The 22,621-nt window shown below is 47.7% G+C and overlaps 1 protein-coding gene across 1 annotated transcript in view; it reads right to left on the bottom strand.

Moving 5' to 3' along the window:
• Positions 1 to 22,621, bottom strand: part of ENTPD7 (ectonucleoside triphosphate diphosphohydrolase 7) — a 33,203-nt gene continuing 10,582 nt past the window's right edge. The window contains exons 4-13 of the mRNA XM_072131261.1: positions 21,457 to 21,662; positions 14,353 to 14,503; positions 14,173 to 14,276; positions 13,300 to 13,359; positions 12,925 to 13,073; positions 3,203 to 3,369; positions 2,318 to 2,642; positions 2,155 to 2,240; positions 1,545 to 1,706; positions 1 to 821 (exon numbers count right to left, since the gene is read on the bottom strand). Coding sequence (XP_071987362.1) covers positions 590 to 821; positions 1,545 to 1,706; positions 2,155 to 2,240; positions 2,318 to 2,642; positions 3,203 to 3,369; positions 12,925 to 13,073; positions 13,300 to 13,359; positions 14,173 to 14,276; positions 14,353 to 14,503; positions 21,457 to 21,662 — 1,642 coding nt within the window. The 3' untranslated portion in view covers positions 1 to 589. The remainder of the gene's footprint in view (positions 822 to 1,544; positions 1,707 to 2,154; positions 2,241 to 2,317; positions 2,643 to 3,202; positions 3,370 to 12,924; positions 13,074 to 13,299; positions 13,360 to 14,172; positions 14,277 to 14,352; positions 14,504 to 21,456; positions 21,663 to 22,621) is intronic.

Genomic DNA, 22,621 nt, shown 5'->3' on the forward strand with positions numbered 1-22,621 from the left:
CCCCCCCCCCCCCCCCAGGAACAAGAGGAATGTATAACGCAGGATTGCACTGGGAGACATGATGCTATCACATTTCTTCTGTGTGTGCGGTGAATAACCACCAGATCCCAGGACCAATCCCCGGAATCCTGAATACCTGGAATGGAATGATTCGACTTTAGCTCTGAAAAACCGAGCCCAATATATCAACTGCTGCCTCAAAACAGAAATAGACTGGTGCTGCGTCATCCATACACGGGTATATAGGCAGCCATTGGGGAACGCATTTTATAAGCCAATCAGAATCTAGATCATTGGGTGCACAGGCAGTGATCTGATTGGCTGGTAATGTAGAAGACAATGGCTGCCGTTACAATGTATAGGAGACGCTCGCACTTCATACAATGTTTTCTCTTTCACCTCTTATGATTGAAGGGATTATTCATAGGGATTAAAGTATGTAAGAAAAAAAAAATTCTAGTTCCAACTCAGACTGGAGCACAAGGATGGAGAAAAGACGGTCCACATAATTGGCAAAAGAGAAAACATCTGTGATCTTTAACATTTAACCCCCCCCCCCCCCCCCCAAATACTGGCGTCTGCACCGGCATTATCTGGGGAGAGCCGGTTCTGCTACTATATGGACCCCCTCCTCCAGCAGTAACAAGTCCAGAGCGGAGGCGCGCGCCAGTCTCCTGTGGATACGCCTCAGCCGGAGGATGTACAGGATGATGGACAGCAGGACCACCAGGATGCAGGCGAAGAACAGATAGTGGTTATAGACAAAGGAGATCCGGTACCAGCTGACGTGCGCGGGGCGAGAGCTCTCCTGCCGGATATCCCTGTAGAAGACAAAATGAGGGTCAGTATAGGGGAGGGCGACTCCCTCCCACACATTGTATTGGCCCACGGGACCCTTACAGGAGCGACACAGGAAAGCAGAGGTAATAATTGGGATGTGAATGAAAGAAGGCGCCAATGTGCCATCCGGGCTCTAATCATTTCTATAGGACTGAGCCAAGTGCAGCGCTCTGCCAGTCACATAGTAATAAATGGGGTCAAAAGGACTTGGGGACCCCTGTTCTTGTGATAAGTAGGGGACCCAGTGGATGGGGAAGATTTGTTACAATGGGGAGCCATCCCTGATAGCCCTCCTACTAAAAGGGGGATATTTGTGATGAAAAAAGTTTCCCCTATACACTGAATAGGGATAACTTGCTGATCAGTAGGGATCCCCAACTGGCAAAAAAGGAGGTCCGTACCCCCAAATGGGCAGTAGTTGCAGCATGCGCTTGGCTGCTTCATTCATTTTCTACTTCCAGCAGTGGCCAAGAGATGAATAGGGCAGCAGGGCGCATGCACAACGTACCCCTATTATTGTGATCATGGGGGTCTCAATGAACCCCCCAAACATCAGAAAGTTATCCTGCCTCCTGTGTATAGTAAAATAAACTGATGTCACAGGATCGCCCCTTTAATAAGTAGAAAGTAAGCTGGAAATAGTTGTAAAACTTCCTATTATCTCTCTGGACCCCCTGATACATTGTATATTCCAGATCATGTACCTGAGAGGCAAGAAGCGGGTCTTGTAGAGCATGGCCCCCAGCGTCCACTGCACCTCCTTGTCATACACCAGCTGCGCCGTCTTCAGGTTGGAATAATCGTATGGAAAGTGGAAACCGTCATGAAGAACCTTGTGCATCCAGGCCGACTTAAAACACTGATATCTGAAATACATTGACAATTCATTACTGAGCAAAACCTGCCCAAATCCTGGGATTATCTGCTCCATTAGACTTTATGTGACACATTTGGCAACTATTCTGGACACAGGTAGAGGTGCGAGGCTAATGAGTGTCCTGGTTACAACTCCATGCACCACAAAACGCAGCAAAGATTGCAGAAATTGTCGGGTATAAACTAAACCAATTGATCGATGGTAGTAACTTATAGGAGACAGTCTAAGGCTGCGTTCACATCTGGTTAGTGCCCTCCATTGTAAGGATGTGCTGGGCAGATTCCTCAAGCATCCGTAAAATGGAAGAATAGGACATATCCTGATCTATATTGGATATACAGTGGGATACATTGTCCTGTTCCTTCACTGGCTGCGGCCAATGCTCACAGTGTTATCCCAGTAATGTCACTGTCACTTTGCCCCGTTGTATGACTCACTTCAGTCGGTGCTGGTCGGCATGAGACGAGTACAGACCATTGTTGTAGCGCTCCGTTAGCGTTGTCCAGGGCATGCTGCAGTAATCCTGTAGGGAAGAGCAGAAGGGGGACATGTAGAAACCATTATCACCGCTGTGACATGTGCCAGGTCACGGCCACCTACCTTGGCGGCTTTGGAGAACTTGTTGTTGTTGTATGCCCCCCCCATGCGCAGAACGTCCTCCGTGCAGTAGAAGAACTCGGAGAATCCGTAGAACTCGCTGTTGGAGTAATCGATAGCCGGCTGGTACACGCCGTTCAGATAGGCCTGAGAGTCATTGGATTTGGATAAGAGCGGCTCCAGGAGCTGCCGGCAGCTGTCCCAGTTCCCTTTTCCCTGGATATGGAAGTCCTGGTCCTGCCGCTGAATCTTGTCCTTTAGGCCGACTGGGAGGCAGGGGTCCACATACGGAGAGCTGGGGCTCATTCCCTTCTGTTCTCCCAGCACCCTACAAATATACAATAGAAGTGTATGAGAGAAACTCCAGGGATGTACACAATGGGGGTCATTTACTAAGGGCACGATTAGCGTTTTCCTGACGTGTTACCCGAATATTTCCGATTTGCGCCGATTTTCCCTGAATTGCCCCGGGTTTTTGGTGCACGGGGGGTGGGGGGGTGAGGGGGCGTGGCCGAACGAAAACCTGATGAATTCGGAAAAACCGCCGCATTTAAAAAAAATAAAAAGTGCCACTGGACACGTGCTTACCTGCACCCGGCCCGGCTTGATGAACTCCAGTGCATTCAGCGCAGCAGCGACATCTGGTGGACGTCGGAGGAACTGCCTTCGTGAATCGCCGGAAGACCCGAATCCACCGCAGAGAACACGCCGCTGGATCGCGAATGGACCGGGTAAGTAAATCTGCCCCAATGTTACATTGTTCTGTTCCACATTCAGCCAATAGGGGGCAGAACAACCAACAGTCACCTAAAGGTCAAGCCAGAAATGCACCCGGAGCAGCCGTCACTTCCCTCATCCATGCACCTGGACTGAAAGGGGATCATTTACCTATTTTTGGTCACAGTCTGATTGAACACTAAGTCTTCGTATCGTTGGCGGGCAAAATTCCCTCCGAAACCCATGAAGGTCGTCACATACACCCTGTAGACGTGCTCGCTGTGCTGCAGGTCACATCCCAGGTTGAACTCTGCGAGCATCAGTTTTGCTACTTCCTCCTGAAATGAATCCAAGCCACAAAATAGAGGACGTCCTGCTACCAACATCATGTCACATATAAACATATACACTCAGCGGCCACTTTATTAGGTACACCTGTCCAACTGCTCGTTAACACTTAATTTCTAATCAGCCAATCACATGGCGGCAGTGCATTTAGGCATGTAGACATGATCAAGACAATCTCCTGCAGTTCTCCCGAGCATCAGTATGGGGAAGAAAGGTGATTTGTGGTCTGTGAACGTGGCATGGTTGTTGGTGCCAGAAGGGCTGGTCTGAGTATTTCAGAAACTGCTGATCTACTGGGATTTTCACGCACAACCATCTCTAGGGTTTACAGAGAGTGGTCCGAAAAAGAAAAAACATCCAGTGAGCGGCAGTTCTGTGGGCGGAAATGCCTTGTTGATGCCAGAGGTCAGAGGAGAATGGGCAGACTGGTTCGAGCTGATAGAAAGGCAACAGTGACTCAAATCACCACCCGTTACAACCAAGGTAGGCAGAAGAGCATCTCTGAACGCACAGTACGTACAACTTTGAGGCAGATGGGCTACAGCAGCAGAAGACCACACCGGGTGCCACTCCTTTCAGCTAAGAACAGGAAACTGAGGCTACAATTTGCACAAGCTCATCGAAATTGGACAGTAGAAGATTGGAAAAACGTTGCCTGGTCTGATGAGTCTCGATTTCTGCTGCGACATTCGGATGGTAGGGTCAGAATTTGGCGTCAACAACATGAAAGCATGGATCCATCCTGCCTTGTATCAGCGGGTCAGGCTGGTGCTGGTGGTGTCATGGATCCATCCTGCCTTGTATCACCGGGTCAGGCTGGTGCTGGTGGTGTCATGGATCCATCCTGCCTTGTATCAGCGGGTCAGGCTGGTGCTGGTGGTGTCATGGATCCATCCTGCCTTGTATCAGCGGGTCAGGCTGGTGCTGGTGGTGTCATGGATCCATCCTGCCTTGTATCAGCGGGTCAGGCTGGTGCTGGTGGTGTCATGGATCCATCCTGCCTTGTATCAGCGGCTCAGGCTGGTGGTGGTGGTGTCATGGATCCATCCTGCCTTGTATCAGCGGCTCAGGCTGGTGGTGGTGGTGTCATGGATCCATCCTGCCTTGTATCAGCGGCTCAGGCTGCTGGTGGTGGTGTCATGGATCCATCCTGCCTTGTATCAGCGGGTCAGGCTGGTGGTGCTGGTGTCATGGATCCATCCTGCCTTGTATCAGCGGCTCAGGCTGGTGGTGCTGGTGTCATGGATCCATCCTGCCTTGTATCAGCGGCTCAGGCTGGTGGTGGTGGTGTCATGGATCCATCCTGCCTTGTATCAGTGGCTCAGGCTGGTGGTGGTGGTGTCATGGATCCATCCTGCCTTGTATCACCGGGTCAGGCTGGTGGTGGTGGTGTCATGGATCCATCCTGCCTTGTATCAGCGGGTCAGGCTGGTGGTGGTGGTGTCATGGATCCATCCTGCCTTGTATCAGCGGGTCAGGCTGGTGGTGGTGGTGGTGTCATGGATCCATCCTGCCTTGTATCAGCGGCTCAGGCTGGTGGTGGTGGTGTCATGGATCCATCCTGCCTTGTATCAGCGGGTCAGGCTGGTGGTGGTGGTGTCATGGATCCATCCTGCCTTGTATCAGCGGCTCAGGCTGGTGGTGGTGGTGTCATGGATCCATCCTGCCTTGTATCAGCGGCTCAGGCTGGTGGTGCTGGTGTCATGGATCCATCCTGCCTTGTATCAGCGGGTCAGGCTGGTGGTGGTGGTGTCATGGATCCATCCTGCCTTGTATCAGCGGGTCAGGCTGGTGGTGGTGGTGTCATGGATCCATCCTGCCTTGTATCAGCGGGTCAGGCTGGTGGTGGTGGTGTCATGGATCCATCCTGCCTTGTATCAGCGGCTCAGGCTGGTGCTGGTGGTGTCATGGATCCATCCTGCCTTGTATCAGCGGGTCAGGCTGGTGGTGGTGGTGTCATGGATCCATCCTGCCTTGTATCAGCGGGTCAGGCTGGTGGTGGTGGTGTCATGGATCCATCCTGTCTTGTATCAGCGGGTCAGGCTGGTGGTGGTGGTGTCATGGATCCATCCTGCCTTGTATCAGCGGGTCAGGCTGGTGGTGGTGGTGTCATGGATCCATCCTGCCTTGTATCAGCGGGTCAGGCTGGTGGTGGTGGTGTCATGGGTCCATCCTGCCTTGTATCAGCGGCTCAGGCTGGTGGTGGTGGTGGTGTCATGGATCCATCCTGCCTTGTATCAGCGGGTCAGGCTGGTGGTGGTGGTGTCATGGATCCATCCTGCCTTGTATCAGCGGGTCAGGCTGGTGGTGGTGGTGTCATGGATCCATCCTGCCTTGTATCAGTGGGTCAGGCTGGTGGTGGTGGTGTCATGGATCCATCCTGCCTTGTATCAGTGGGTCAGGCTGGTGGTGGTGGTGTCATGGATCCATCCTGCCTTGTATCAGCGGCTCAGGCTGGTGGTGGTGGTGTCATGGATCCATCCTGCCTTGTATCAGCGGGTCAGGCTGGTGGTGGTGGTGTCATGGATCCATCCTGCCTTGTATCAGCGGCTCAGGCTGGTGGTGGTGGTGTCATGGATCCATCCTGCCTTGTATCAGCGGGTCAGGCTGGTGGTGGTGGTGTCATGGATCCATCCTGCCTTGTATCAGCGGGTCAGGCTGGTGGTGTCATGGATCCATCCTGCCTTGTATCAGCGGCTCAGGCTGGTGGTGTCATGGATCCATCCTGCCTTGTATCAGCGGGTCAGGCTGGTGGTGGTGGTGTCATGGATCCATCCTGCCTTGTATCAGCGGGTCAGGCTGGTGGTGCTGGTGTCATGGATCCATCCTGCCTTGTATCAGCGGCTCAGGCTGGTGGTGGTGGTGTCATGGATCCATCCTGCCTTGTATCAGCGGGTCAGGCTGGTGGTGGTGGTGTCATGGATCCATCCTGCCTTGTATCAGCGGGTCAGGCTGGTGGTGGTGGTGTCATGGATCCATCCTGCCTTGTATCAGCGGGTCAGGCTGGTGGTGTCATGGATCCATCCTGCCTTGTATCAGCGGCTCAGGCTGGTGGTGGTGTCATGGATCCATCCTGCCTTGTATCAGCGGGTCAGGCTGGTGGTGCTGGTGTCATGGATCCATCCTGCCTTGTATCAGCGGGTCAGGCTGGTGGTGGTGGTGTCATGGATCCATCCTGCCTTGTATCAGCGGCTCAGGCTGGTGGTGGTGGTGTCATGGATCCATCCTGCCTTGTATCAGCGGCTCAGGCTGGTGGTGGTGGTGTCATGGATCCATCCTGCCTTGTATCAGCGGGTCAGGCTGGTGGTGCTGGTGTCATGGATCCATCCTGCCTTGTATCAGCGGCTCAGGCTGGTGGTGGTGGTGTCATGGATCCATCCTGCCTTGTATCAGCGGGTCAGGCTGGTGGTGGTGGTGTCATGGATCCATCCTGCCTTGTATCAGCGGCTCAGGCTGGTGGTGCTGGTGTCATGGATCCATCCTGCCTTGTATCAGCGGGTCAGGCTGGTGGTGGTGGTGTCATGGGTCCATCCTGCCTTGTATCAGCGGCTCAGGCTGGTGGTGGTGTCATGGATGCATCCTGCCTTGTATCAGCGGGTCAGGCTGGTGGTGGTGGTGTCATGGATCCATCCTGCCTTGTATCAGCGGGTCAGGCTGGTGGTGGTGGTGTCATGGATCCATCCTGCCTTGTATCAGCGGGTCAGGCTGGTGGTGGTGGTGTCATGGGTCCATCCTGCCTTGTATCAGCGGCTCAGGCTGGTGGTGGTGGTGTCATGGATCCATCCTGCCTTGTATCAGCGGCTCAGGCTGGTGGTGGTGGTGTCATGGATGCATCCTGCCTTGTATCAGCGGGTCAGGCTGGTGGTGGTGGTGTCATGGATCCATCCTGCCTTGTATCAGCGGCTCAGGCTGGTGGTGCTGGTGTCATGGATCCATCCTGCCTTGTATCAGCGGGTCAGGCTGGTGGTGGTGGTGTCATGGATCCATCCTGCCTTGTATCAGCGGGTCAGGCTGGTGGTGGTGGTGTCATGGATGCATCCTGCCTTGTATCAGCGGGTCAGGCTGGTGGTGGTGGTGTCATGGATCCATCCTGCCTTGTATCAGCGGGTCAGGCTGGTGGTGGTGGTGTCATGGATCCATCCTGCCTTGTATCAGCGGGTCAGGCTGGTGGTGGTGGTGTCATGGGTCCATCCTGCCTTGTATCAGCGGCTCAGGCTGGTGGTGCTGGTGTCATGGATCCATCCTGCCTTGTATCAGCGGCTCAGGCTGGTGGTGGTGGTGTCATGGATGCATCCTGCCTTGTATCAGCGGGTCAGGCTGGTGGTGGTGGTGTCATGGATCCATCCTGCCTTGTATCAGCGGCTCAGGCTGGTGGTGCTGGTGTCATGGATCCATCCTGCCTTGTATCAGCGGGTCAGGCTGGTGGTGGTGGTGTCATGGGTCCATCCTGCCTTGTATCAGCGGCTCAGGCTGGTGGTGGTGGTGTCATGGATCCATCCTGCCTTGTATCAGCGGGTCAGGCTGGTGGTGGTGGTGTCATGGATCCATCCTGCCTTGTATCAGCGGGTCAGGCTGGTGGTGGTGGTGTCATGGATCCATCCTGCCTTGTATCAGCGGGTCAGGCTGGTGGTGGTGGTGTCATGGGTCCATCCTGCCTTGTATCAGCGGCTCAGGCTGGTGGTGGTGGTGTCATGGATCCATCCTGCCTTGTATCAGCGGCTCAGGCTGGTGGTGGTGGTGTCATGGATCCATCCTGCCTTGTATCAGCGGGTCAGGCTGGTGGTGGTGGTGTCATGGATCCATCCTGCCTTGTATCAGCGGCTCAGGCTGGTGCTGGTGGTGTCATGGATCCATCCTGCCTTGTATCAGCGGGTCAGGCTGGTGGTGGTGTCATGGATCCATCCTGCCTTGTATCAGCGGCTCAGGCTGGTGGTGGTGGTGTCATGGATCCATCCTGCCTTGTATCAGCGGCTCAGGCTGGTGGTGGTGGTGTCATGGATCCATCCTGCCTTGTATCAGCGGGTCAGGCTGGTGGTGGTGGTGTCATGGATCCATCCTGCCTTGTATCAGCGGGTCAGGCTGGTGGTGGTGGTGTCATGGATCCATCCTGCCTTGTATCAGCGGGTCAGGCTGGTGGTGGTGGTGTCATGGATCCATCCTGCCTTGTATCAGCGGCTCAGGCTGGTGGTGGTGTCATGGATCCATCCTGCCTTGTATCAGCGGCTCAGGCTGGTGGTGGTGGTGTCATGGATCCATCCTGCCTTGTATCAGCGGCTCAGGCTGGTGGTGGTGGTGTCATGGATCCATCCTGCCTTGTATCAGCGGGTCAGGCTGGTGGTGGTGGTGTCATGGATCCATCCTGCCTTGTATCAGCGGGTCAGGCTGGTGGTGGTGGTGTCATGGATCCATCCTGCCTTGTATCAGCGGCTCAGGCTGGTGGTGGTGGTGTCATGGATCCATCCTGCCTTGTATCAGCGGCTCAGGCTGGTGGTGGTGGTGTCATGGATCCATCCCGCCTTGTATCAGCGGGTCAGGCTGGTGGTGGTGGTGTCATGGATCCATCCTGCCTTGTATCAGCGGGTCAGGCTGGTGGTGGTGGTGTCATGGATCCATCCTGCCTTGTATCAGCGGGTCAGGCTGGTGGTGGTGGTGTCATGGATCCATCCTGCCTTGTATCAGCGGCTCAGGCTGGTGGTGGTGGTGTCATGGATCCATCCTGCCTTGTATCAGCGGCTCAGGCTGGTGCTGGTGTCATGGATCCATCCTGCCTTGTATCAGCGGCTCAGGCTGGTGGTGGTGTCATGGATCCATCCTGCCTTGTATCAGCGGCTCAGGCTGGTGGTGGTGGTGTCATGGATCCATCCTGCCTTGTATCAGCGGGTCAGGCTGGTGGTGGGGGTGTCATGGATCCATCCTGCCTTGTATCAGCGGGTCAGGCTGGTGGTGGTGGTGTCATGGATCCATCCTGCCTTGTATCAGCGGCTCAGGCTGGTGGTGGTGGTGTCATGGATCCATCCTGCCTTGTATCAGCGGCTCAGGCTGGTGGTGCTGGTGTCATGGATCCATCCTGCCTTGTATCAGCGGGTCAGGCTGGTGGTGGGGGTGTCATGGATCCATCCTGCCTTGTATCAGCGGGTCAGGCTGGTGGTGGTGGTGTCATGGATCCATCCTGCCTTGTATCAGCGGGTCAGGCTGGTGGTGCTGGTGTCATGGATCCATCCTGCCTTGTATCAGCGGGTCAGGCTGGTGGTGGTGGTGTCATGGATCCATCCTGCCTTGTATCAGCGGGTCAGGCTGGTGGTGGTGGTGTCATGGATCCATCCTGCCTTGTATCAGCGGCTCAGGCTGGTGGTGCTGGTGTCATGGATCCATCCTGCCTTGTATCAGCGGCTCAGGCTGGTGGTGGTGGTGTCATGGATCCATCCTGCCTTGTATCAGCGGCTCAGGCTGGTGGTGGTGGTGTCATGGATCCATCCTGCCTTGTATCAGCGGTCAGGCTGGTAGTGGTGGTGTCATGGATCCATCCTGCCTTGTATCAGCGGGTCAGGCTGGTGGTGCTGGTGTCATGGTGTCTTTGGGTCCCTTGGTACAACGCCACAGCCTACCTGAGTATTGTTGCTGACCATGTCCATCCCTTTATGAGCACAATGTACCCTGTAACATCTGATGGCTACTTTCAGCAGGATAATGCGCCATGTCATAAAGCTGGAAGCATCTCAGACTGGTTTCTTGAACATGACAATGAGGTCACTGGACACAAATGGCTCCACAGTCACCAGATCTCAATCCAATAGAGCATCTTTGGGATGTGGTGGAACGGGAGATTCGCATCATGGATGTGCAGCCGACAAATCTGCGGCAACTGTGTGATGCCATCATGTCACTATGGAGCAAAATCTCTGAGGAGCTTCCAGCACCTTGTTGTATCTATGCCACGAAGAATTGAGGCAGTTCTGAAGGCAAAAGGGGGTCCAACCCGTTACTAGCATGGTGGACCTAATAAAGTGGCCGGTGAGTGTATATACTCCAGAGCTGCACTCACTATTCTGCTGCTGGTGCAGTCACTGTGTACATACATGACATTACTTATCCTGTACTGATCCTGAGTTACATCCTGTATCATACCCCAGAGCTGCACTCACTATTCTGCTGCTGGTGCAGTCACTGTGTACATACATGACATTACTTATCCTGTACTGATCCTGAGTTACATCCTGCATTATACTCCAGAGCTGCACTCACTATTCTGCTGCTGGTGCAGTCACTGTGTACATACATGACATTACTTATCCTGTACTGATCCTGAGTTATATCCTGTATTATACCCCAGAGCTGCACTCACTATTCTGCTGCTGGTGCAGTCACTGTGTACATATATGACATTACTTATCCTGTACTGATCCTGAGTTACATCCTGTATTATACCCCAGAGCTGCACTCACTATTCTGCTGCTGGTGCAGTCACTGTGTACATACATGACATTACTTATCCTGTACTGATCCTGAGTTACATCCTGTATTATACCTCAGAGCTGCACTCACTATTCTGCTGCTGGTGCAGTCACTGTGTACATACATGACATTACTTATCCTGTACTGATCCTGAGTTACATCCTGCATTATACTCCAGAGCTGCACTCACTATTCTGCTGCTGGTGCAGTCACTGTGTACATACATGACATTACTTATCCTGTACTGATCCTGAGTTATATCCTGTATTATACCCCAGAGCTGCACTCACTATTCTGCTGCTGGTGCAGTCACTGTGTACATACATGACATTACTTATCCTGTACTGATCCTGAGTTACATCCTGTATTATACCCCAGAGCTGCACTCACTATTCTGCTGGTGCAGTCACTGTGTACATACATGACATTACTATCCTCTACTGATCCTGAGTTACATCCTGTATTATACCCCAGAGCTGCACTCACTATTCTGCTGGTGCAGTCACTGTGTACATACATGACATTACTTATCCTGTACTGATCCTGAGTTACATCCTGTATTATACTCCAGAGCTGCACTCACTATTCTGCTGCTGGTGCAGTCACTGTGTACATACATGACATTACTTATCCTGTACTGATCCGGAGTTACATCCTGTATTATACCCCAGAGCTGCACTCACTATTCTGCTGCTGGTGCAGTCACTGTGTACATACATGACAATACTTATCCTGTACTGATCCTGAGTTACATCCTGTATTATACTCCAGAGCTGCACTCACTATTCTGCTGCTGGTGCAGTCACTGTGTACATACATGACATTACTTATCCTGTACTGATCCTGAGTTACATCCTGTATTATACTCCAGAGCTGTACTCACTATTCTGCTGCTGGTGCAGTCACTGTGTACATACATGACAATACTTATCCTGTACTGATCCTGAGTTACATCCTGTATTATACTCCAGAGCTGCACTCACTATTCTGCTTCTGGTGCAGTCACTGTGTACATACATGACATTACTTATCCTGTACTGATCCTGAGTTACATCCTGTATTATACCCCAGAGCTGCACTCACTATTGTGCTGCTGGTGCAGTCACTGTGTACATACATGACATTACTTATCCTGTACTGATCCTGAGTTACATCCTGTATTATACCCCAGAGCTGCACTCACTATTCTGCTGCTGGTGCAGTCACTGTGTACATACATGACATTACTTATCCTGTACTGATCCTGAGTTACATCCTGCATTATACTCCAGAGCTGCACTCACTATTCTGCTGCTGGTGCAGTCACTGTGTACATACATGACATTACTTATCCTGTACTGATCCTGAGTTACATCCTGTATTATACTCCAGAGCTGCACTCACTATTCTGCTGCTGGTGCAGTCACTGTGTACATACATGACATTACTTATCCTGTACTGATCCTGAGTTACATCCTGTATTATACTCCAGAGCTGCACTCACTATTCTGCTGCTGGTGCAGTCACTGTACATACATGACATTACTTATCCTGTACTGATCCTGAGTTACATCCTGTATTATACTCCAGAGCTGCACTCACTATTCTGCTGCTGGTGCAGTCACTGTGTACATACATGACATTACTTATCCTGTGCTGATCCTGAGTTACATCCTGTATTATACTCCAGAGCTGCACTCACTATTCTGCTGCTGGTGCAGTCACTGTGTACATACATGACATTACTTATCCTGTACTGATCCTGAGTTACATCCTGTATTATACCCCAGAGCTGCACTCACTATTCTGCTGCTGGTGCAGTCACTGTGTACATACATGACATTACTTATCCTGTACTGATCCTGAGTTACATCCTGTATTATACCCCAGAGCTGCACTCACTATTCTGCTGTTGGTGCAGTCACTGTGTACATACATGACATTACTTATCCTGTACTGATCCTGAGTTACATCCTGTATTATACTCCAGAGCTGCACTCACTATTCTGCTGCTGGTGCAGTCACTGTGTACACACTGGAGGTAAGGACGTATAGATGATTTGTACTGCTCTCCCATATATGATGCGGCCAAATATCCCGACCTTTGTACTTACATGCTCTGCAGAGGGGAATGTCATTGTTTTCGGGACCTCATAGGCAATCTGCAGGGAGCCCCCGCCCATATCTATAATGCCCACTGTTCTTTTGCGGATAATGGCATCTTCTTGCGTTCCTATAGTGACTGCAACCACCGCATCTTCATCTACAGAAGCAACAGAGCAAAGAAACCAAAAGTCAGATAGTTAATATTAACCCTTTAATGCGTTATTACAACACTGTAAACTTATACTAAACAGGTGCTGGGCATCAAAATGTTGGTGCGCCACAAGCCACACCCCTTTATAAAAAAAAAAAACCGCCCCCTCGTTAAGATCAAACACTGATAATTGCTCTGAATCTCCCCCATTTATTCACATATTTTTACTCACCGTCCACGACGTGGTCAAACCGTCCAAGTACAAAATTAATACTGATCCAGGCGTAGACACCTGCAGGGGGCACAAACGCACATATAAGGGGGGTTGTACATATAGGGGTGACCATACAGGCTGCAGACAGCCTGGAGAGCTGTGTAATTATGTCTGGATTGCAGCTTTGGGGGCGGGGTCGTCCTCACACTGCTGTGCTCTGTGCTCTCTGCAGCCAGTGTTAGGTATTGGCCCTGCACAGCTGTGTAAGGATACCTTTGCGTTTGATGTTAGCAGTAGCTAGACTAAGAAATATGGATTTATATTCCAGGATAGTAGCTTTACACTGCTGTGCTCTTAGCTCTCTGCATTGAGCTGCTCCACGTCCCCTACACTTCCATAAAATCCACAGAAAGCTTTGTGTTGAATAATATAGTGATGTAGAGCACAGCAGTGTGAGGACATGCCCCCAGAAGCTACAGTCCTAAGATATAATTACATTTTTCCCAGCCCTGATACCGTGTCCTCACACTGCTGTGCTCTTCCCGCTTAAATGTTCTGCAGTCCCTTCCCTCTACATCACTGCTGTACTATCCAACAAGAAGCCTGCTACAGCTGTTACATGGCAGAGAGAGTCAAGAGAACAGCAGTGAGAGGACAAACCCTTTAAATTTCCAATCCTGGAATATAAATCCATATTTTACAGTCCTGCTGCTACTAACAACACACACAAAGGTATAATTACACAGATGTGCAGGGCAATACCCAACACTGCAGAGAGCACAGAGCACAGCAGTGTGAGGACAAAGCTACAAAACCTGAAACTAATTCCTAACTCTCCGGCAGTCGCGCTCCATACTGTCCACAACATGAGGCTTCCGCGCTGTGCGTTACCTTCTTGCTTTCCGGAGATGACCTCAGCGTGAGCCTCCGAGAAAAGAAAGTCAAATTCCTGGGGGACGTCCTTCACCAGGTCCTGGAGGATGGCGCTCTGCTGGCTGACCAGAACACGGGTCACGTATATATAGTACAGCCACGAGTAGGTGTATAATGCAGAGAACATACAGCGCTCACCTCTCCGGCAGGACCCTCATGCCCGCGGTGCACAGGATGTACAGGGGGGTCTCCTTGTGCTTCGCTTTGGGGATGTACGATGCCGCGTAAGATAAGAGGGGCTTCATGTAGTCACTGGCTTTATCTGGAGTAGCTGCCATTGTAGAGACGCCTAGAGGAACAAACAAAAGATACAGATATATCACCGTGTGCATCGCTATACGTCACCGTGTGCATATCACTATATATCACCGTGTGCATATCACTATATATCACTGTGTGCATATCACTATATATCACCGTGTGCATATCACTATATATCACTGTGTGCATATCACTATATATCACTGTGTGCATATCACTATATATCACCGTGTGCATATCACTATATATCACCGTGTGCATATCACTATATATCACTGTGTGCATATCACTATATATCACTGTGTGCATATCACTATATATCACTGTGTGCATATCACTATATATCACCGTGTGCATATCACTATATATCACTGTGTGCATATCACTATATATCACCGTGTGCATATCACTATATATCACTGTGTGCATATCACTATATATCACCGTGTGCATATCACTATATATCACTGTGTGTGCATATCACTATATATCACCGTGTGCATATCACTATATATCACTGTGTGCATATCACTATATATCACTGTGTGCATATCACTATATATCACCGTGTGCATCGCTATACGTCACCGTGTGCATATCACTATACATCACCGTGTGCATATCACTATATATCACTGTGTGCATATCACTATATATCACCGTGTGCATATCACTATATATCACTGTGTGTGCATATCACTATATATCACCGTGTGCATATCACTATATATCACCGTGTGCATATCACTATATATCACTGTGTGCATATCACTATATATCACCGTGTGCATATCACTATATATCACCGTGTGCATATCACTATATATCACTGTGTGTGCATATCACTATATATCACTGTGTGTGCATATCACTATATATCACCGTGTGCATATCACTATATATCACCGTGTGCATATCACTATATATCACCGTGTGCATATCACTATATATCACTGTGTGCATATCACTATATATCACTGTGTGCATATCACTATATATCACTGTGTGCATATCACTATATATCACTGTGTGCATATCACTATATATCACCGTGTGCATATCACTATATATCACTGTGTACATATCACTATATATCACCGTGTGCATATCACTATATATCACTGTGTGCATATCACTATATATCACTGTGTGCATATCACTATATATCACCGTGTGCATATCACTATATATCACTGTGTGCATATCACTATATATCACCGTGTGCATATCACTATATATCACCGTGTGCATATCACTATATATCACTGTGTGTGCATATCACTATATATCACTGTGTGTGCATATCACTATATATCACTGTGTGCATCACTATATACAGGCAGTCCCCGGGTTACATACAAGATAGGGTCTGGAGGTTTGTTCTTAAGTTGAATTTGTATGTAAGTCGAAACTGTATATTTTATAGTTGTAGTTCCAGATAAATTTTTTTCTTTTGCCCCGGTGACGATTGGAGTTTCAAAATTTTTTGCTGTAATTGGACCAAGGATTATCAATAAAGCTTCATTACAGACACCTTACAGCTGATCATTGCAGCCTGGGACTATAGTAACATCCAGAGAGGTCAGCAGAGGTCACAGGGGGAGAGAGGGCCGTCTGTAACTATGGGTCGTCTGTAACTATGGGTCGTCTGTAAGTCGGGTGTCCTTAAGTAGGGGACCGCCTGTATCACCCTGTGCATATCACTATATATCACTGTGTGCATATCGCTATATATCACCGTGTGCATATCACTATATATCACCGTGTGCATATCACTATATATCACCGTGTGCATATCACTATATATCACCGTGTACATATCACTATATATCACCGTGTGCATATCACTATATATCACTGTGTGCATATCACTATATATCACTGTGTTCATATCACTATATATCACTGTGTGCATATCACTATATATCACTGTGTTCATATCACTATATATCACTGTGTGCATATCACTATATATCACTGTGTGCATATCACTATACATCACTGTGTGCATATCACTATACATCACTGTGTGCATATCACTATATATCACTGTGTGCATATCACTATATATCACTGTGTGCATATCACTATATATCACCGTGTGCATATCACTATATATCACTGTGTGTGCATATCACTATATATCACCGTGTGCATATCACTATATATCACTGTGTGCATATCACTATATATCACTGTGTGCATATCACTATATATCACCGTGTGCATATCACTATATATCACCGTGTGCATATCGCTATATATCACCGTGTGCATATCACTATATATCACCGTGTGCATATCACTATATATCACTGTGTGCATATCACTATATATCACCGTGTGCATATCACTATATATCACCGTGTGCATATCACTATATATCACTGTGTGCATATCACTATATATCACTGTGTGCATATCACTATATATCACCGTGTGCATATCACTATATATCACCGTGTGCATATCACTATATATCACTGTGTGCATATCACTATATATCACTGTGTGCATATCACTATATATCACCGTGTGCATATCACTATATATCACTGTGTGCATATCACTATATATCACCGTGTGCATATCACTATATATCACCGTGTGCATATCGCTATATATCACCGTGTGCATATCACTATATATCACCGTGTGCATATCACTATATATCACCGTGTGCATATCACTATATATCACCGTGTACATATCACTATATATCACCGTGTGCATATCACTATATATCACTGTGTGCATATCACTATATATCACTGTGTTCATATCACTATATATCACTGTGTGCATATCACTATATATCACTGTGTTCATATCACTATATATCACTGTGTGCATATCACTATATATCACCGTGTGCATATCGCTATATATCACTGTGTGCATATCACTATATATCACTGTGTGCATATCACTATATATCACCGTGTGCATATCACTATATATCACCGTGTGCATATCACTATATATCACTGTGTGCATATCACTATATATCACTGTGTGCATATCACTATATATCACTGTGTGCATATCACTATATATCACTGTGTGCATATCACTATATATCACTGTGTGCATATCACTATATATCACCGTGTGCATATCACTATATATCACCGTGTACATATCACTATATATCACCGTGTGTGCATATCACTATATATCACCGTGTACATATCACTATATATCACCGTGTGCATATCACTATATATCACTGTGTGTGCATATCACTATATATCACCGTGTACATATCACTATATATCACCGTGTGCATATCACTATATATCACCGTGTGCATATCACTATATATCACCGTGTGCATATCACTATATATCACTGTGTGCATATCACTATATATCACTGTGTGTGCATATCACTATATATCACTGTGTGTGCATATCACTATATATCACCGTGTGCATATCACTATATATCACCGTGTGCATATCACTATATATCACCGTGTGCATATCACTATATATCACCGTGTGCATATCACTGTGTACATATCACTATATATCACTGTGTGCATCACTATATACAGGCAGTCCCCGGGTTACATACAAGATAGGGTCTGGAGGTTTGTTCTTAAGTTGAATTTGTATGTAAGTCGAAACTGTATATTTTATAGTTGTAGTTCCAGATAAATTTTTTTCTTTTGCCCCGGTGACGATTGGAGTTTCAAAATTTTTTGCTGTAATTGGACCAAGGATTATCAATAAAGCTTCATTACAGACACCTTACAGCTGATCATTGCAGCCTGGGACTATAGTAACATCCAGAGAGGTCAGCAGAGGTCACAGGGGGAGAGAGGGCCGTCTGTAACTATGGGTCGTCTGTAACTATGGGTCGTCTGTAAGTCGGGTGTCCTTAAGTAGGGGACCGCCTGTATCACCCTGTGCATATCACTATATATCACCGTGTGCATATCGCTATATATCACCGTGTGCATATCACTATATATCACCGTGTGCATATCACTATATATCACCGTGTACATATCACTATATATCACTGTGTGCATATCACTATATATCACTGTGTGCATATCACTATATATCACTGTGTGTGCATATCACTATATATCACTGTGTGCATATCACTATATATCACTGTGTGTGCATATCGCTATATATCACTGTGTGCATATCACTATATATCACTGTGTGCATATCACTATATATCACTGTGTGCATATCACTATATATCACCGTGTACATATCACTATATATCACCGTGTACATATCACTATATATATCACTGTGTACATATCACTATATATCACTGTGTGCATCGCTATACGTCACCGTGTGCATATCACTATATATCACTGTGTGCATATCGCTATATATCACCGTGTGCATATCACTATATATCACTGTGTGCATCACTATATATCACCGTGTGCATATCGCTATATATCACTGTGTGCATCACTATATATCACCGTGTGCATATCACTATATATCACTGTGTGTGCATATCACTATATATCACCGTGTGCATATCACTATATATCACCGTGTGCATATCACTATATATCACCGTGTACATATCACTATATATCACTGTGTGCATATCACTATATATCACTGTGTGCATATCACTATATATCACCGTGTGCATATCACTATATATCACTGTGTGCATATCACTATATATCACTGTGTGCATATCACTATATATCACCGTGTGCATATCACTATATATCACTGTGTGCATATCACTATATATCACCGTGTGCATATCACTATATATCACCGTGTGCATATCACTATATATCACCGTGTGCATATCACTATATATCACTGTGTGCATATCACTATATATCACCGTGTACATATCACTATATATCACCGTGTGCATATCACTATATATCACTGTGTGCATATCACTATATATCACTGTGTGCATATCACTATATATCACCGTGTGCATATCACTATATATCACTGTGTGCATATCACTATATATCACTGTGTGCATATCACTATATATCACTGTGTGCATATCACTATATATCACCGTGTGCATATCACTATATATCACTGTGTGCATATCGCTATATATCACTGTGTGCATATCACTATATATCACTGTGTGCATATCACTATATATCACCGTGTGCATATCACTATATATCACTGTGTGCATATCACTATATATCACTGTGTGTGCATATCACTATATATCACCGTGTACATATCACTATATATCACCGTGTGCATATCACTATATATCACCGTGTGCATATCACTATATATCACTGTGTGCATATCACTATATATCACTGTGTGCATATCACTATACATCACTGTGTGCATATCACTATATATCACTGTGTGCATATCACTATATATCACTGTGTGCATATCACTATATATCACTGTGTGCATATCACTATATATCACCGTGTGCATATCACTATATATCACTGTGTGCATATCACTATATATCACTGTGTGCATATCACTATATATCACCGTGTGCATATCACTATATATCACCGTGTGCATATCACTATATATCACCGTGTGCATATCACTATATATCACTGTGTACATATCGCTATATATCACCGTGTGCATATCACTATATATCACCGTGTGCATATCACTATATATCACCGTGTGCATATCACTATATATCACCGTGTGCATATCACTATATATCACTGTGTGCATATCACTATATATCACCGTGTGCATATCACTATATATCACTGTGTGTGCATATCACTATATATCACCGTGTGCATATCACTATATATCACCGTGTGCATATCACTATATATCACCGTGTGCATATCACTATATATCACTGTGTGTGCATATCACTATATATCACTGTGTGTGCATATCACTATATATCACTGTGTGCATCACTATACAGGCAGTCACTGGGTTACATGCAAGATCGGTTCTGTAGATTTGTTCTTAAGTTGAATTTGTATGTAAGTCGGAACCGTATACTTTATCATTGTAATCCCAGCCAAATATTTTTTGATCTCTGACAATTGGATTTTGAAAATGTTGGGTTGTTATAAGAACCAGGATTAATGATAAATCTTCATTACAGACGCCGGTGATAACTGTTATAGCTGATTATTGTAGCCTAGGACTAAAGTACAATAAGGTACCAATTACCAGAGGTCTGTTTGTAACTAGGGGTCGTCTGTAAGTCGGGTGTTCTTAAGTAGGGGACCGCCTGTATATCACTGTGTGCATCGCTATATATCACTGTGGAAGCTGAAAACTAATGTTCACGTGACAGCAGGAGTCTGTGCAAGAACTAATCCTGCAATATCCCAGAATATTCACTAGGGGGCAGCACATACTTATAAAACAGGCCTCTATCACACAGCAAAGATTAATGATGTATAACAGTCACTCTGTGATGTCACCACTTTATAATAAAGGGATGAGCCACGTGGCAGCACCTGCAGCACCTCTTACACATCACTGTAGTATTAAGTGTCTCCTGTTGTGCCAAACAATGGTTGATAAATCCACTCTCCACAAGAAGAGGTTCTTCAGCAGCTTCATCACTTGTTGTGCTGCAGAGCATCACTGCATAGTCCCAGTACACGCAGCAGAGCTCCCCCGGAGCGCGCCCCAGCCGCAGCAGAGCTCCCCCGGAGCGCGCCCCAGCCGCAGCAGAGCTCCCCCGGAGCGCGCCCCAGCCGCAGCAGAGCTCCCCCGGAGCGCGCCCCAGCCGCAGCAGAGCTCCCCCGGAGCACGCCCCAGCCGCAGCAGAGCTCCCCCGGAGCACGCCCCAGCCGCAGCAGAGCTCCCCCGGAGCACGCCACAGCAGAGCTCCCCGACGCACGCCCAAGCCGCAGCAGAGCTTTCCAGGAGTTTATCACCTGTAGTAATGCAGCGGGTCTGCTTGTGCCAGTGAAGACAACTCCTAAAAACCAAATCCTATGTTATGAAGAAATTCGGTGGACTATCACTGCCTCCGTACCGGGTTTGATCTTCTTCACCACTGGTTTGCTGCTGCGATCCCTCATCTGCTTGATATCCAGGAGGTCGTGTGGGTTACCGTTGTGCGGCGGCCAGAAGTAGACGAAGACCCGCGAGCCGCTGCTGCCGCAATCAATGACAATTCCATAATTTAACTTGGTGTCTTCCGTGTCCGTGGCCTCCAAGTCTTCAATCTGATCCAGATATCTGCAAGAAAGGAACAAGTCACATGGGGGTCAGACAGGACCCGATAGTGAGGACGGATTGTATGGGTGGGTTATCTATTATTTTTGCCCTCCAAAAAACCCTTAGGCTTCCTAGAATCAGCCATTGATCGAAAGCAGAAACAGGTTACGGTCTTGTGCGAATTTGCCCTTCCTGGATACAAGGGGGAGCGGATGATTCTGCCCTTCTAGAGGGGCAAACGAGCACTGCGGGGGCATTTATCATGCCCTGTAAGCCAAAAGGACTGACTATTTTTCTGTTTGCAGCATTACAAATTGAATGTTAGACTGATGCAACACCCTCCATTCATGATTATGGGGCTCCCCAAGTGATGATACCCCTTTTGCCCCCTTTATTTATCCATTGTCCAGGGGTTGTAAAACATGGCTGCTTTCTTCCAAAAAGTGCTCCTCTCCTGGCCATGCGTGATGCGTGGTGCTGCAACTAAGCTCCATTCACCTCTATGCAGCTGAGCTGCAATACCGGCAATAACCACGGCCAGGTGTGGCGCTGTTTCAAGAAGAAAGAATCCTTGCATTTCAATCACTGGACAACCCCTTTAATAGGCGTCCTTCCACTGATATTGATATGGATGGAGAGTAGAGAGTCTGAAACTATGCTAATTAGACTCTCTACTGTCAAGTGGGTGGTCCTGTACTGGAGGAGATGTACTGGCCCTTCCCATCTGGCAGCAAAGCTAAATGCATGGCTGGAATTTTCTTTAGTGTCAGATGGGCGGAGCCACACAGGCACCTCCATCCTGGGACCACCCTGCTAATAAAGAGCCTGAAACTATGCTAATTAGACTCTCTACTGTCAAGTGGGTGGTCCTGGAGATGTCTCGGCCCTGCCCATCTGACAGCTAAAAAATAGTGACATTTTAATCTGCAGATCGATTCTCAATAGCATAAAACATAAAAATCTCAGATTCCTGTGAATGA

Source organism: Engystomops pustulosus, chromosome 11, assembly GCF_040894005.1.
Source record: "Engystomops pustulosus chromosome 11, aEngPut4.maternal, whole genome shotgun sequence".
NCBI lineage: Eukaryota > Metazoa > Chordata > Amphibia > Anura > Leptodactylidae > Engystomops > Engystomops pustulosus.